The 17,463-nt window shown below is 33.4% G+C and overlaps 1 protein-coding gene and 1 long non-coding RNA gene across 3 annotated transcripts in view; both read right to left on the bottom strand.

The window, feature by feature from the left end:
- LOC128986581 (uncharacterized) overlaps nucleotides 1-7,465 on the bottom strand; it is a 34,119-nt gene extending 26,654 nt beyond the window's left edge. Inside the window, exons 1-7 of the mRNA XM_054407018.1 lie at nucleotides 7,353-7,465; nucleotides 7,084-7,160; nucleotides 6,815-6,892; nucleotides 6,545-6,622; nucleotides 6,299-6,487; nucleotides 5,479-5,654; nucleotides 3,591-3,882 (exon numbers count right to left, since the gene is read on the bottom strand). Coding sequence (XP_054262993.1) covers nucleotides 3,591-3,882; nucleotides 5,479-5,654; nucleotides 6,299-6,487; nucleotides 6,545-6,622; nucleotides 6,815-6,892; nucleotides 7,084-7,160; nucleotides 7,353-7,465 — 1,003 coding nt within the window. The remainder of the gene's footprint in view (nucleotides 1-3,590; nucleotides 3,883-5,478; nucleotides 5,655-6,298; nucleotides 6,488-6,544; nucleotides 6,623-6,814; nucleotides 6,893-7,083; nucleotides 7,161-7,352) is intronic.
- Nucleotides 7,466-7,516: 51 nt separating this feature from the next.
- LOC128987180 (uncharacterized) overlaps nucleotides 7,517-17,463 on the bottom strand; it is a 68,927-nt gene continuing 58,980 nt past the window's right edge. The window contains exon 3 of one of the 2 annotated variants that reach the window (XR_008490203.1): nucleotides 7,517-7,565. This is a non-coding gene — a long non-coding RNA (uncharacterized LOC128987180). Of the gene's footprint in view, nucleotides 7,566-7,819; nucleotides 7,835-17,463 lie in introns of those variants that run through there. The other variant, XR_008490202.1, reaches the window with a different exon arrangement.

The raw sequence follows: 17,463 nt of genomic DNA on the forward strand, positions 1-17,463 counted from the left end.
TTTAAAAAGCCCTCATAACTTTAGAATGAATCAAGATTTTTAAAAACGGTTTGCGGCATTGTAATCAGGGTAAAAATGTAGTTCGAAATAATGGGCCACAACCCCACCTTTACATTTGAAAAAAAAATTTGCATCCAATATGGCGGATCCAAGATGGCGGCCGGAAATGACCACCTTGTCAAAATGAAGTACTTACTACCCAACAATGTTTGGAAGTGGTCTGGGATTGATATTTGAAAAAATGTAGAAAAAAGTTGGGGGGGGGGGAAAATTAAAACTCACCCTGTATATAATTCAGTTTTTAAAATCTTTGTACAACTAAATCTAGAGTTCTACTAGACCGATTTTATTAATTAATGGGTCGTTGGAAAGCTTAAGTTTAGTCGTATAGATTTGCGAATAATTATGAAACTTTGTTTTTGTTATGATTTATGGTGAAAATAAAAAAAACATGTTTTCCATAAGAAATACATTAAAAACGGTGTTTTTCACACTTTTTATTTGGGTGCGACTTTTGGCTGCCTTTTTTTGAGTATTTCCAAGAAGTGCATGGTATCAATTTGTAGGAAATGTAAAAAATGTAGGAAATGTAGGAAATTCTTTCAAAATTTCATCTTCCACTTTGGTCGATTTCCTCACCATTTAAAAGTTATATGCAAAAAAGCTAAGCAACCTCCGAATATATAGTAATGAGAAAATATTGAGTTTGAGATATTTTTGTAAAATTTTGTACAACTAAATCTATACTTCTACTGGACCGATTTTGTTAACTAATGGGTCATTGGAAAGCCTAACTCATGTAGATTTGCAAATAATTATGAAAGTGTGATTTTATTAAATATTTGTGGTGAAAAAGTAAATATAACAGGGTATATTTAGGTAGTATTATTAAGATCGGAATCTTAATAATCAATAGCGCAAATGAAAGCTGGCATTTCACTAAAGGTTTTTAGACCAAAACATATGGGGTAATGTAATTAGAACTGCTGGAATACATCTTTAACTAAAGTAAAAATTGAAAAAATCGATTTAACATTTTTTGTTGTGTAAGACATTGGATAATTTAATGATGAGGCTTGATGACAAATATGTGCTTGCATAGCTTTATTTTAAGACCAAAATTATGAAAATTGGGCGGGTAGAAGAGCCAAACGAACTCGAAAAAACACAAATTTAACTCCCATAGGAATGTACTGTTAAGGGACGTATTTCGTGCATAACTCGAAATATATATAAAAATGAATGCCGATGCTTGATGGCAAATCTGTGGTGCGTCTATACCTTTAGTTTAAGGCCAAAATTATAAAAATCGGTCTGGTAGAAGAGCTAACCCGATTCGGAAAAGAAAAACCAATAATTTGTATAGATGGCAATAATTGGTTTACCAGTAGGTATGCATAATCTAATCATACGAAACCTGCGTTAATAATTTAACAGCTTATGTTTTATTGTTATTTAATTGATTTTTCTTTGATTAAAAGTTGTTGTTAACAATTTGCATTTGCGTTTAGAGTATGTTGCCTATGTTAAGTGTGTGATTCTAATGTTATGTGCTTAATCTGTACCATTAATATTAGTGAATTAAGTGGTGTATGGATTTCATAACCATTATTTTACTAGAGACCGTTGTATTTAACCAAATGGGCTCTGTTGCTAGTATTACCTATAATTATTAAATCGTATGACCAGTAACAGCTAAATACAAATAAAACCTTAAAAGAGATGAATTATATTGACATATTCAAGAAGAACTATTAACGAAATTGCCACATTACCACACACACATTGCCACATTGTGATGTTTCAATATAATTTAAAATAGAAACTCCACTATATATTTTATGAGTTTGTATTTTTATGAGGCCTTTTCCCACATATGTTTAGAATAATAAATTTAAAAATAATTATTATCCAGTACATTTAGATAAAATTATAAAAATAAAAATAAAACACGTATAAAAAATAAAATCATAATTTAGGTTAACTTATAACTTTGTAAATTTTGAATTTAGTAATGTTAACTTTTTATTCATATTTATATAAACTATCCATAAATTTGATATTAAAAAAAATGTTATTGTTAACATAACCTTATAGAGTTTTGTGATGTGTCTGATGATGACAGCATAGCGAAAGGGCTCATAAAAATACGAATTTATAAAATATTGGTGCAGTTTCTATTTTATATTATATATTGAAATCTTACTTGTAAAAACTGATTCACTCAGTATTGGTAATCTATAGATCTATAGATATCTATAGATATAACCTATATAAAGGGACTAATTGATAATCACTTAAAGCGGACAAACATTTCAACGGAAGGATAAGGGTGGGTTTACCCGAGGTTAAGCCAGTGGAGGCCGGGTAACGGATGGTACAAATGAAATATAAATAGGCCCTTTGTCGACGCCTTGTTTGAGTTTCAATTAAGGAATTAGCGAGGGCTTCGGTGGTGATGCTCCATTTATACACGTCAACCCTTGATATGTTTAATACCACTCGTGTACTTACATACAAAGTCTATATTTTTATGTCACACACTATCTTTTTTGTTTTCACAGCATACCATTCATTCTTTAATTGATGTTGTGTTGAATAGAAAAATCTAACAAAAGGTCTACAAAGTTAGATAATATAGATATGTAACTGTTTCATACAGCAGATCTAAAGAACAGCAAACCACTTAGTATATTATAATAAAATCTAGGTTTAGACTGCCTTGATCAAATAAAGTAAATGAAAAAATACTGCAGACTTTTAGGAATAAATCACATGATGTTTACTTTTCTGAAAATTCAAATATACGGAGTGTCCCGTAAGTAAACACACAAACTCGGAGAAATGGTTCTATGGGTCAATACAAAGAGAAAATCAAGAATGACATTTTTTCCAAAATCGCTTTGATAACCAGTTCAATTAGTATATCCACCATTTAGTTTTTTTACAATTCAACTTATAATTTTTCAACCGATCATTACGAAACTTGGTATGTTTAGTTAAAACAGACCCACGATGTTAAAAACTATCTTACTCCGATTCCAAATTTCAAAATGGCAGCCATTTTAGTTTTTAAATTGAATTTGCAAAAAAAACAAAATTGACTAATGGTATTTAAAAAATGTCTAGAACACTTTTATTTAGCATTTAGAATTTTCTATGAAACGACACCAAGGAAAAAATAAGGAATAAAAAATATCAGAAATATTATGATTTTTAGTTGTAAAATGATGTTGAACAAATCTAAGCTAGTCAGTAGTTAAGTTTGCATCATACCCTATATGTTGGTCATATGTTGGTCAAGCATTGCTATTGAGTAAAACCTGACATTTCTTTAGTCAGAACCATTCCAATAATCAAGAGATAGGTTAGGACCCGTTTAAGTACTAAAAAGCTACCGATCTTTCTCATGGTTGAACAGACAACCCTGTTGTTGTCACCACTATCTACTCCCGTACTCATTTAAGTATCAGACACTATACAAGTTTAAGCCAGTACATATTTAACACACCAGACACAATTAAGAAAGTAACGATTCAACAAACACCAACAACACTCCAGCAAATTTATGTATGAAAAAAATAACCAACCTAAAAACCTAAGTCCTCCATATCTTACGATGGCGTTGTACTTCGGTAGCATCTTGTACCCTAGCCTGAAGTCGAAGTTGTATCCGTCCTGATCCTTGGAGATGCGGCGTAGAGTGACAGAGATAGTAACGGAGCGAGTCTCGCTGAAGTACACTGAGGGACCCCAGGAGGTTCCACACCACGCGCCGCCGATCCTAGGCCTCTGCCACTCCCACAGCTGCATCTCGCCGTCTGGACAACCTCCGGACAGGAACGACGTGAACCTCCCAAGTGTGAAACTCTCGAACGTCACCTAGGAGGATGAACAGTTCTATGAAACCTTGTTGTAGAGCTCCAACAACCAAGAAAGGTTGGTAACTGTTGTCACCAGTCAAATAGAATCTTGTCTAAAATTTGCATTAGTGAATCGGAATTTTATTTGCAAATTATTATAATAATATCCTGCCTGTTTTAATTATGTGTGCTTGGGTATGGGTTCTCTTTTTCATATGACATACTTTGATTTAGCAAGAATTTTGGATTTATATTCGTAATTTGTTCTCGATTAACCTACAATAGTTATTTGTGTAACTAGTGGTGAAAGTGGCACTTTGCTGCACACGAGAGCAATGTGCGGAATGATCTCGAGTGTAGCAAAGGCCTTTTTCACTCGTGTTACACATTATATTTTTCCTACAGTCACTATAACTCATATAAATAATTAATCTTTCAAACACTATACAACACGTTTTTAGATTCAGCTGGCAACACAAATGGTGCCCTTAGAGAAAGTAGTACCCGCGGTCCGTATCACTCCGCTATTTTTCCTCGGCAAGAAATGTGCTCCGCGTTTTGAGAATATAGTTCCGTATGTTTTTGTAATTTGAAGTGGTTTCCGCGCCTAAAAAAATGCTTTAAATGTATTTTTTTGATTATTAAGATCGTAGGAATGTTTTAAAAACGTTTAAAAGAAAAGTCCAGGAAGTTCAGAAATACCGAAACTATAAACACGAAATGACAGGTTAAATCGTATTTATAATAGTCAATCAGCTGCTCATAGTATTATTATCTTTAAGTGTTGCCAACCTATTTCCAAGCGTACACGGATTACGTGCATAATAGAACCACACTGTTTTGTGTTGTTTCGTTGGAATCCTGATGTGCGGCAAAGTATAAACCGTACGGCAAAGTATAAACCGTACGGCAAAGTATAAATATGCAGCAATTAGCAGCTTTCTGTACTAATGTATAAACAGTACAAGGAAGCCAACTTTGTCGTTTGACTATAGGAAAAAGAGTTTTCGTGTTCATAGCTTGTGTCCTTAAACATCCCCAAATAACTCGCCTTATCTTTAATCTAAATTATTACACAATCCATAGAATAAGTCCCCAAAAACCTGGGCATACTAATGTAAATTCAACTATTTATAGCCAATCACTGTTGGGCCTTTTATGCAGGTGGTTCGACTGAATAAGGGGTTTTAAAGATATCCGAAAGAGAGTGATGTCGTAACCGTTACTCGCTATTGTTTGGGAATGACAATATCCTAAATGTTCTAAGTAGCAGTACGCGAGTCAGGGAATACTCCCCCACTTCTTTGGCATATCAACTTCCTAAAGGGCAACTACCCATCTTAAAATTAGAATCTTTAATGACCCCCCTCAACTTTCAAGGCACTATTAAAAAACGTGTCTTCTTATCCAAAATTATATTATGCCTGCTGTTATAGTGACTGTATTGTCATTTGTACTTACCATCATAGTTTAATTTTTGTTATTACCCCAAAATTTTTCAGAGAAGGCTAAGTTAGATTATTGTGTAAAATAAACTACGCCAATGATTTCTTCTATGTACATTACAAAATGTTTTAAACTACCCTAGATAACACCCACATGATTAGACTTATACCTGCACGATGTCCCCCAGAGATCCTGAGCCCGCGGTCAATGTGAGGTGACACACGAAGGGAAGTCTGTCCTCCCTGGGTCTGTGCAGTTCCAGCTCGTAAGTCGTGCCAAGGTCCCCGTAGTAGGTTCGATTACACGCTGCAACAAAACATGCGCCCTCAGACCTCGGTACACCATCTGAAAACCATGCACAACTCCTACAAAACATGCATCTGTGCTCAAACTATAAATATGTACATTTTATTTTTTTAGGGGAAAATCTAAAAAATACAAGCAGAAATATTTTAAAAGACGTCTTACAAAGTAAGAGAAACATCATGCACTCCCTGAAAAAAGCTTACTGAAAACTTCATGCGTTAAAATGTACAATGTGCAATTTTTCATACTTACCATTACAATTTTAAATATTTCGACTTTTCCCCTAAGTGATCAGTATCTTTCAGCTTCAAGGTCTATGAGATTAATATTATCTATGAAAAACACGTTATTTGTTAATATCTTAAACAATGTTAAAAAGGTTAACAAACGATTGCGAATCATCAGTTTTATATCAACGACTGTACTGTTAACTGATTTTAACTTCCTGGATAGGCTTCCAGGAGGTGAGTGTTAGAGTTTCGTCATTTTTGACACGGTCGTCGCTAGGAGACCACGATTCTGATTTTAAATTGTAAGAATGAAATTGTTCTTAAAGTGTAATGTATTTTAACATTACAAGTACATGTGGTAAAGTTGTAATGTTTGAGATATCACTGTTCAGGGTATATGTTTTATCCTAAACTAACTACATACACCGTGCTACTAATTCGGTTGGTACTTACGGCTACAGAGACGTGGTTCGTCCGACGAGTCCCCGCAGTCGTTTACGGCGTTGCAATAGGCAGTCGCGGGAACACATTTGTTGTTGTTACAGTGGAACTCTGATAGCTTACAGGGCGAGGGTGTGGGTGACGGGGTCGTGGTGAACCCCAGGATAACAGGCAACAGAGCAACTGACGTCAATAGAGCATCTGTAACAAGGAATTAGAATAATTAATTATATCATCAGTGGATCTCTGATAGCTTACAGGGCGAGGGTGTGGGTACCGGGGTCGTGGTGAACCCCAGGATAACAGGCAACAGAGCAACTGACGTCAATAGAGCATCTGTAACAAGGAATTAGAATAATTAATTATATCATCAGTGGATCTCTGATAGCTTACAGGGCGAGGGTGTGGGTACCGGGGTCGTGGTGAACCCCAGGATAACAGGCAACAGAGCAACTGACGTCAATAGAGCATCTGTAACAAGGAATTAGAATAATTAATTATATCATCAGTGGATCTCTGATAGCTTACAGGGTGAGGGTGTGGGTGACGGGGTCGTGGTGAACCCCAGGATAACAGGCAACAGAGCAACTGACGTCAATAGAGCATCTGTAACAAGGAATTAGAATAATTAATTATATCATCAGTGGATCTCTGATAGCTTGCAGGGCGAGGATGTGGGTGCCGGGGCCGTAGTGAACCCCAGGATAACAGGCAACAGTGCAACTGACGCAATAGAGCATCTGTAACAAGGAATTAGAATAACTAATTGTATCATCAGTGGATCTCTGATAGCTTACAGGGCGAGGATGTGGGTGCCGTGGCCTTAGTGAACCCCAGGATAACAGGCAACAGTGCAACTGACGCAATAGAGCATCTGTAACAAGGAATTAGAATAACTAATTGTATCATCAGTGGATCTCTGATAGCTTACAGGGCGAGGGTGTGGGTGCCGTGGCCTTAGTGAACCCCAGGATAACAGGCAACAGAGCAACTGACGTCAATAGAGCATCTGTAACAAGGAATTAGAATAACTAATTGTATCATCAGTGGATCTCTGATAGCTTACAGGGCGAGGATGTGGGTGCCGGGGCCGTAGTGAACCCCAGGATAACAGGCAACAGAGCAACTGACGTCAATAGAGCATCTGTAACAAGGAATTAGAATAACTAATTGTATCATCAGTGGATCTCTGATAGCTTACAGGGCGAGGATGTGGGTGCCGTGGCCGTAGTGAACCCCAGGATAACAGGCAACAGAGCAACTGACGTCAATAGAGCATCTGTAACAAGGAATTAGAATAACTAATTGTATCATCAGTGGATCTCTGATAGCTTACAGGGCGAGGATGTGGGTGCCGGGGCCGTAGTGAACCCCAGGATAACAGGCAACAGTGCAACTGACGCAATAGAGCATCTGTAACAAGGAATTAGAATAACTAATTGTATCATCAGTGGATCTCTGATAGCTTACAGGGCGAGGGTGTGGGTGCCGTGGCCTTAGTGAACCCCAGGATAACTGGCAAAAGTGCAACTGACGTCAATAGAGCATCTGTAACAAGGAATTAGAATAATTATATCATCAGTGAACTCTGACAACTTACAATGCAATGCTGTGGATGGTCGTGGTGAACCTCTGCAACTGACAGATGTAACAATGCATGCCACTATCGGTAGTCACCCCAGAACGTTTTGAAATACAAAGTTATGAGTGATAACGAAAGTGGGCATCTCAACCATAATAAGGATAGGCCTACAGCAATAAAAGGCTAAGATAAATTAAGTACAAATGTTACCCAGATAATTTTTAAATTATCCATGTTTTTAAATTTTTCACGCATAAAAAAGCAACACCACACTTGATCTAAAATTAAATGTGTTGAAACATTTTAGCATTAACATAGAGAAGTGTACATTTTCGAAATGAAAAGTGCACAAAAAAGGAGATGTCGAGCAGACAGAGTTGACCTGAACACTGTGTGTACGTGCTTCAACTACAAAACACTTAAAATGTATAACGCGTCAGAGTCAATCGTGAAACACGTCTCGTTCTTACAGTAAACGTATTTCTTCAGACTCGTCTAAAAAATCATTATTACAACTTAACGGATTTAGTATCTTGGTGATGTACAGCGTTATTGTTTATCATAAAATCAAACATGAAACAGATTTTGTACCTATTGTTTTGACCTACAAATAGATATTCTGTCATATAACTAAACATCAGATACATATCGATTAGTAGAGTTCCAAAACAAAACCACGGCATGTTCTAGTACGCGTATATTTATGTTGCATATCTGTCTAAACAAAACGCTGTCATGGGTTTTATCAGATACTAAACCACAATAATAACCACGGCTCATTGAAATGACATGTACTTCTTCTCTATGATGCACTCACAATGGAGTTAAATGTAGACTGTAGCACCAATACGATACATGCATGTTAAGTTGTGCTTCAAACAATAAACTCTCATGGTTGTTTGTCAGACCGACTATAACCACAGCTCAGTACGTGACATATAACTGCCACATCTGCTACAGCTGTATCCATACTGCACCATGGAGTTACAAGCTGATCGTAGCTCCAATACGAAACATTCATGTTAAGTTGTGCTTCAAAAAATAAATAGTCGTGGTTGTTTGTCAGTCCGACTATAACCACAGCTCAGTACGTGACATATAACTGCCACATCTGCTCCAGCTATATCCATACTTCACCATTCTGCTACCGAGTTACTTGTGTTCTCTTCAAATATGTAAAGCTTAAGTTACCCTTAGAATTGCGTATTCCAGGGTAGCATTAAAATAACATTTTTACAATTATAAACGCCCCTCGAGCTTGGTACAAACATACATTTTTAAATCGATATGATTGGTTTTAGATCGATATAAAATGGGCACGTATCAAAGCCAAATATGGCATGCACATTAATTGTAACGTAGCATACGAAAATATTTATTTAGTATCATATTACTTCGTTCAAACACTTAAGAATACAAATAATATATGAGTTATTACAGCCAATACTCGTCTTAGGAAATGTAAATTTAAATTATGTATATTATAGCTTAAAAAACTTCCAAATCAAATAGACACAAATGAAATGTTCTTTTCATTGATATTGTGACAAATATGGTTTCGCATCACAGAGGAGGAATGTGAAACGTGAAGCTGTAATGCGATGTAAAGCTGCGACTCAACGTTTCATATTTGTGCGACAATATCCGTTACCAATATCACTTTACCACTAATGTACATTACACCGTTGTGATATTGTTCCTGTTTGTACTCCGAGTCTGTCTTTCCAGATCTAGTCTACTATTCATAATTTGCTTACTCAATTGCTCTATGTCACGTCCTTGGGTGATACCGTGATCATTAATTAATCGAAAACAATCACTCAGTGAGTACTAAAATCTTTAACTTGGACATTATGAGCTTTGTTAACACCTTATATACTGAGCTCTTGATGATATAATACTACTGTACATAATTTTAAATATAAATTAAAACTATTTTGCAACAGTAGACTAACCGTTTGAAAAAATATTCCTTACAAAAGGGCTATTTTTCCGAATAAAAAGTACGGAATTGTTGTATAAGGGTTTTTTCCAATCCAAGAAAAACGTACTCCTGGTTACTTTTTGTTTTCCAGATAGTGGAACCCACTACTTACAGTGTAGTCAAAATCACGACGCATGACATATCACATAGCTATCCCTTTGGTAACTGGGACTTAAACTTGGGCCTACAGAACAGTATTCTAAACTATAAAATTACATTTTACAGAAAGTATTACTTGGTTCACCACAATTCTTTAATAGAAAAATTTTAAAAATATGATATTTCCGTTACTAAAAATGCCTTGACAATGTTTACTAAGTTAAGAATAACAATTATAAAATTATTTGTGGAAACAATCATCATTATACATACTCAATACCGCGAACACCACACGTCGACAACAACGACTGAATAATATAATTCAGCATGATTATTTATTTATTTATTTATTTATTTATTTATTTATTTATTTATTTATTTATTTATTTCCAACGGACATCTCCATTTTACTATATCTATTTTTATTATATAATTGTATACCTATTGCATCATGAAAATACAATTCAATACTAATATAGAAATATATTCTATTGTATTTGAGACCATTCAATCAAATATTTTGCTATACAATAAAACATACCGTATAAAAACTCCATTATTTGTACCAACCAAATATTGTTTAAAGATGTTCATAACAAACCAATGGAACATAAAGTTCTCGTTCCGCTCTAGTTAGAGCTAACACATATAACCTGCTACAAAGCAGGTCAAACCACAGACATGTCAGAGCAGGGTCCTGCATTCAACTGTTACGGCTTCAACAGTGTTGTACCAACTGCTGCTGCATCCGATCTGTGTATAATTCATATGAAACTACAGCTTTGGTCTCAAAACACCAACTTTTTCCAAACATCAACACTGATTATTCTTATTTGTCCTTGCTGATCGTGTTTTGTCTGCTTTTTATCCACTGGGTTTAAAAAAATTTAAAACGGTGATCGTAGTCTTTGTAGTAAGCCTATGTCCACTTCACTATATTTAAAGCCTCTAGAATCCACAAATACCGATGAATTGGTTTGAATACAAAAACATACAAAAAACATACCCGCCGCAGCAAACCTGCAGACTAAGCGAATTTCCATTTGCCTGATTGGATTTACACTAAAATATCTCCTTAAAAATATCACATTTATTCCCTATTTAAATAGAATCAGTTTAACACATAGTTAGGTTTGCTGCAACAGGGAGGGTGAAAGTGTTTTTTTATGTAAAATGTTAATAGTTAGTAAGAAATAAAAACATTTTCCAAATTTGGGCAAAACATGTTAATAAACAAGCAAACTACAACAGTTTACTTACTCTCCATAAAAATAACATGAGAATTTTAAATTTACAATTTTTTGGAATTTTCTCCGTAACCATTAGGCGCATTATAACGCTTCAATATACTAAATTATTTGTTTTTTTAAGCTCTACAAAATTGTTTGGAAAGAAATTGCAAAATTTTATGTTTTTTGGGTCAAAAATGGGAAAAACCCATTTTTACCCCATAAAAGCCCCCATAAACCCCCGTTCCCATGGTCCAATCATGCTGGTTCGCGAACTCGTTCGAATAAACGTAGGTTCACAGGTTTGTACCAAATTTCATTAAAATCGGATCATTTTTGCTCGAGTTATCGCGCTAACGGACACATATATATATATATATATAAATATATATATAAATATATATATAAATATATATATATATATATATATATATGAATTTGAACGGATGGTGTTTTTGGCCTCTAGGGACCTCAAAACAAAAAAAAAATCGGTCCCGGGTCCAGGTCTTACCATGAGTACTACGGTAATTATTCCCTATATGGGAAATTCGCTAAAAACAAAAAACATACTTTTAGAAATGGCTGTACCCACATTAGATTAGTTTACACCTTTTTGCTCATATTAATTATACAATTACTATTCAAATGCAAATAAACCATTCAGTTTGTTTTATTATGTTTTCATCTACACCTTTCGGTAACTTATTAAGTGCCGGCTACCAATGAAATACTAAATGCAGTAAGTTCCTCTTATGCATTAAATACAGCCATAATTTTGTCTCTTATCCTGAGTCTAAGTTGGGTAGAATGACAATGTACTATTTTAATTATTATTGATCAAGTATGTATTGTAATTAAGTAGTGATTTACAAATTTTAAATCAATCAATAAAATGCTATATATTTGAATAAATGTCTAATCGTATGTAATTATGTGAGTCTTAACACATTTAGCATATTACTTTTTAAGTTTTTTTTTATAATTATTATTTATGTCTAAACAATAAATAATAATTATGAAAACTTGATTGAAAAACTAAATATTGAAATTTGTATGAACTGTGACTATACGGACGGACTATAGCTACGAACATTAATAACACACTATTATCTTACGTTCATCCTCTTTTGTTATACTATGTAACTAAGTAGAAGATGTTATAGGTGAAGCTAGAGAGAGAATTCTTGCTTTGAGTCTCGCAACATATCTCAGACGGAGGAATGCTGTTATTGATAAAGTGAGGAACGGATGTTGGATATCGAAGCTATGATCAGCAATATTGGTCCTCGATATGTATTACATGTACTTTCACTTCTCATATTATACCTTCCTTATTGTGTCATAACAGCTTCCTTGTGACGTGTTTGTTTTTATTTTCATATTGTTGAATTATAGCATACGGCACTGTAGCTTACTGACGAACGCTTTACATTTTTATTCTTAACTCTAAAATTAATTTAAAATTTCTAACGGTTAATAAATCTAGATTTTATAATATTATTGATATAATTAACTCAATACTAGTTAACCACCCGCTCTCCGCCACGGGAATATTGTCTGCAATAAAAGACATAATAATTAACAAATACTGTATATCTTTGTATTTTATTTAGGGGTTGCTTAATTCTTTTTACATGAAGTAGAACGGATAGTTGGCATGTATAAACTATTTATGATAATCAAACCGATATAATAGTTTAACCAAATGAATGGTTTAAATTAATTCGAGTTATATTTGAAAAATAAATAGTGTATGAACTGCGCAATGCTGTTAACCTAATAAGCTACTTTTGCAATGGAGATAATTTGTTCATGTATATTCCTACATCCGTTGTTTCTTGTTTATTACATTCGTTTTGTAAAATGAAGATAGTCACTTAATGAAAGAACTTTTTACTGACTGGAAGTGCTTTAAATTATTTAAATTTAAAATAAGTGGTATTATAGGCCTACTTGGTGTACATTAAATCACTCTCTGTCTCTCTATCTAGTTTTTCTGTCCGATTCTAGTGAAATTTGGCTTGAAGTTGTAGGGTGGGATAAACTTGAATGAGTTCGCGAACCAGCATGATCGGACCATAGGAACGGGGTTTTATGGGGTAAAATTTGGTTATCCCATTTTAAACCCTCAAAATATATAATTGATCTCTAAACTATTTTGAAGAGCTTATAAAACAAATAATTTAGTATATTGCAGTGTTTTTGTACGGATTAGCTTATGGAGAAAATTTTAAAAGTTGCAAACTTAAAATTCGCATGCTATTCTTATGGAGAATAAGTAAACTGTTGTAGTTTGCTTGTTTATGTACCTATATATTTTAAGAAAACTTGGCAAATTTATTTATTTTATACTAAGCCCTACCTATTACCCTGCCTGCCTACCTAATTACCCTACCTGAAGCAGCAAAATTAGCAGCAAACCTAATTTTATTTAAATAGATTTAAGTGAAAATCAAATCAGGAAAATATAAATTTGCATAGTCTTCATATTTGCTGCGGCGGGATTATCTATTTGCAGTAGTGTCATATATAGGCTTAAATTGAAGTTCATAAAAATTGTATTTTATATTTGATATGTATAACCTAGGCAAATGCTATTATAACGTTTTAGGTTTAAGCAAAATCCTATTAATCTTGGGCATCAACTGGGTATCTTGTAATCCCAAATTCTACAGAAACCCGTTGTTTTACTACTTATTTTTTAAGTATTAAAATGACAAAATAATTCTTTGATAATTAGAATTAATTGAAAAATAGAGTTAGTATAATAGTATACAATAGGTAGAGTGTGTTTTTCATTAACAAATCGGGAAATACAGTAGTTAATTTGAGTGGAGTAACTTAAGCTCTTGAGGGGATAGATTATCCAATTGCCCTTAAATAAGGAGTAAAGAAATGGAACAATTCAAATTTGAATTGAGTTTGGAACTCTTTATATATTATATTATACTAATAATTAATGAACTAAATAATGTAATTTTCATTATATGACCATATCAATAAGTTATATTGATGTAAACTCATTTGGAAGGTATTACTATTAACTCAGATCATTAAAAGTTTGATCATTTTACTCGAACGTTAACTTTTATATATTTATCCATTCAAAACAAAAATTCACTTTAGAGTTTACATTTTTCCATACCTTCTTGGTCATTGTATCAATTCCTAGTTTCAATTTAGCATTGTAATGATAACTATTTTGGCTACGGTAATTGATTTTAAGGAATTCCTTTAAGGAACAACCTGTTCAATTTAATTCGCTTACTGCTGATAAACATCTTACAACAATAAACGTCAGAATGAAATGTATATAAATTGTATATTGTGTGTATAGCAAAAAATGTCCATGCATTGTGCGAAAACTGTTCGAAATAACTGAAAAGCGAAATGAAGAATGATGCGTTTCATACAAAACACAATGACGTCATTCATGGCAGGAATGTGGTGATATTACACTTCCCGTCTCTCTCCAGCGGTCACAATATTTACACGATATGGCTACACATATCGGTACACTGATCCACTCAAACCTATTTGTAAAGACAGAATGTAAAAAAAGGTTCTTACTGTATTTGTATGTAACGTCCAATGTAGGTCCTGTTTTTTTTTTTTCAATGTAGGACCAGATCAAATTCAAAATTCAAAATGTATTAATACATTAATAAAAATAACACAAAAAATATCTAACATTAGAAACCCATCAAATAAAGTTATACTATGTCCAAGGAATATCCAGGATCAAATGACAGACATTAAGTACTTAACCTGTTCAAGTTGAGACCAAATAAGAAACGGTAACGTTAGTTTGGGGAGTTATAATATATACTACCCAGTTTAGTATTTCATAGCTTTAACAAGTACCTAAGCAAGTTTATAGCTTACAAAGTTATATAAAACATGGATTTTTAAAAGTACATTTATTCTAAAGAAAATTGTAAAATATATAGTTAAGTTTTAACAAACATTATACATGTCAATAAATCAGAACATTTAATAGTGCTTGAGCATTTTAACTATATTTGCTCAAGTTACTCTTAACTTTAACAAGAAGTAGCGTTTGTAAAAAATCACCTGTCAACAATACAGTAGATCCCTGTTATTGGAGGGGCAAAGAGAGATAAAGTGCTTTTAACAACCTTTGTAAGCTGCATTATAGTACTCTGACTCTCTTTAAAAGGGGTCTTACATTTCCATCAAGAATAAGTTCAAAGAGGCATGTTAAATATCACTGTACACAAATGTATTTTCATGAAATATATTTTTTGAATATTTTTAAATGGATATTTATAACAGAGAAATTACAAGAAAATGTATACATTACATAGGATTAATAACTGCTGCTTACAAAAGCCAAGTAAATAAAAATATACCGGCTGTTATAACAGATTAAAGATGGATTTAAAAAAGATTTTGATAGACAATGACATAGAACAAAGAATGTTTTCGTAGTATACAGTGTACTAATGATATCCCGGAACAAACATTGGTCCTCAGGTACCTTAAAAGTTGTTAAAACATTAACCGACTTATATTACTAAAAGTGAATATCGCAAGCCAGTGAGGGAAGGTTGCCTAAGTGGCCCTGTGGGGACTGTAAAGTCGTCACTGAATTATGGGGACGAATGACGCACTCGAGTATACCAGGGCTGCTACAATCTCTTTATGGGTTGCCTTTGGTTTTTACTTACTGCATACTTACAGTAGATGGTAGCACCAAAATATAGATCATAGGCATAGCAGAACAAGCAGTATAAATCAGCAGTTTTTATTTATTGGTAATAAATAGTAATTTTATTCTTGTCTCATGTATATTTACCGTCTTGTGAGTATAAGCGAATATATATGTTTTAAGTGTTATTAGACGTATCTTTTATTTACAGTATTTTCCGTATATTTAATGCTGATCAAAAAGTTAATTAATAATTTGTGTCATCAATCATTTTTAAATTTAATTATCAATTGTTTGTGACAGTGACACACACATTTGGATGTGAGGTCGGTGTAAATTGTAGAATTTATTGTGAAGATCTGTGTAGCTTTGTTAATGAATAAGTTATTCAAACTCAGTAATATAGGTGTTAGCTTTTATTTGTAAAATTAATTCTATTGGGTTTAGGAAGTGTATCGTAAAATGAATTTTGTTTTGTCAATATGAAGTTCATTGTAAAATGAGTATGGTATAAGCAACAGTTAGTAAGTTATAATCGCCAACATGGAACAAGGTTAATAATCTGGTACATGAACGGCGCTGGGGGACTGTAAAGTTGTACTGAATTATGGAGACGTACGACTCTCAGAAATGTTGTTATACTGTAATCTCCTTAGGGCTTTCACTGATCATATATGATATAAAAAGGTTAAACAAACAGTGGAAGAGTTAAATAAACTTCGTATATAGTATACTTTACCTAACTTCAATAACTTACATTTTCTGTACAAATATACTGATACGATAGTTATCAGAAATGCCATGTTGAATCATTTAGTTTAATTAAGTTTTGTTGAACCTCTAATTTTTCCGAAAAAGTTCCAAAAACTGTAAACTTAACTCCATGTTTTACTTATAGATAATTAATCAATAAACTGTAGTTTGTTTGTCTATGTTTATACATTTCATACCAAGCATTTCAATATAAAAGACACTACCCCGTAGCAGCAAACCTAATGTATTAATTTTAAACCCAATTATATCTGAACAGGGAATAAAATTGAAAAACTTAAAGAAATATTTCAGAAGAAATCAAACCCTGTAAATGGGAATTTGCTTGGTCTGAAGGTTTGATGCGGCAGGAGTATGTTGGAAAAGCAAAATAAGTTGTAAACTATCGTATCCGCTACATAGAAAATACATAGCAAGGGCTGCACCATTAATTTCTCATTTTAATAAACAACCATCATATACATTTAAGACTGGAAATAAATTTATTTTGGTATTGTATTTTAAGCCACGAAATTGTTTAACGGGAATGTTTATTTCGATAAATAAAAATTGGCACTGGGCGTATGACTCAGTTACTTGCCACCTGACAAAAGGTTGAGTTAACAAATACTACGTAAAATGGTTGTAACAAGTAATGTAAAACGTTTAGTATTACAAAACACTTGCAATAAAATAAGTGTTAAAATTAGTATAAGATAGTCAAAGTATATGTATTTGCATATGTATTATAGAAATTGATTAACTACATAACAATCAGGAGCTGGCTTTAAACAGTTTTGGTGGAAAATTTCATTAACTAATTCAATGAACGACTCCAAAGATAAACAATAGACGTAATGT

This window comes from Macrosteles quadrilineatus, unplaced genomic scaffold, assembly GCF_028750875.1.
Source record: "Macrosteles quadrilineatus isolate MER2022 unplaced genomic scaffold, UCM_ALF_1.0 Scaffold_2__2_contigs__length_208266976, whole genome shotgun sequence".
NCBI classification, from domain to species: Eukaryota; Metazoa; Arthropoda; class Insecta; order Hemiptera; family Cicadellidae; genus Macrosteles; species Macrosteles quadrilineatus.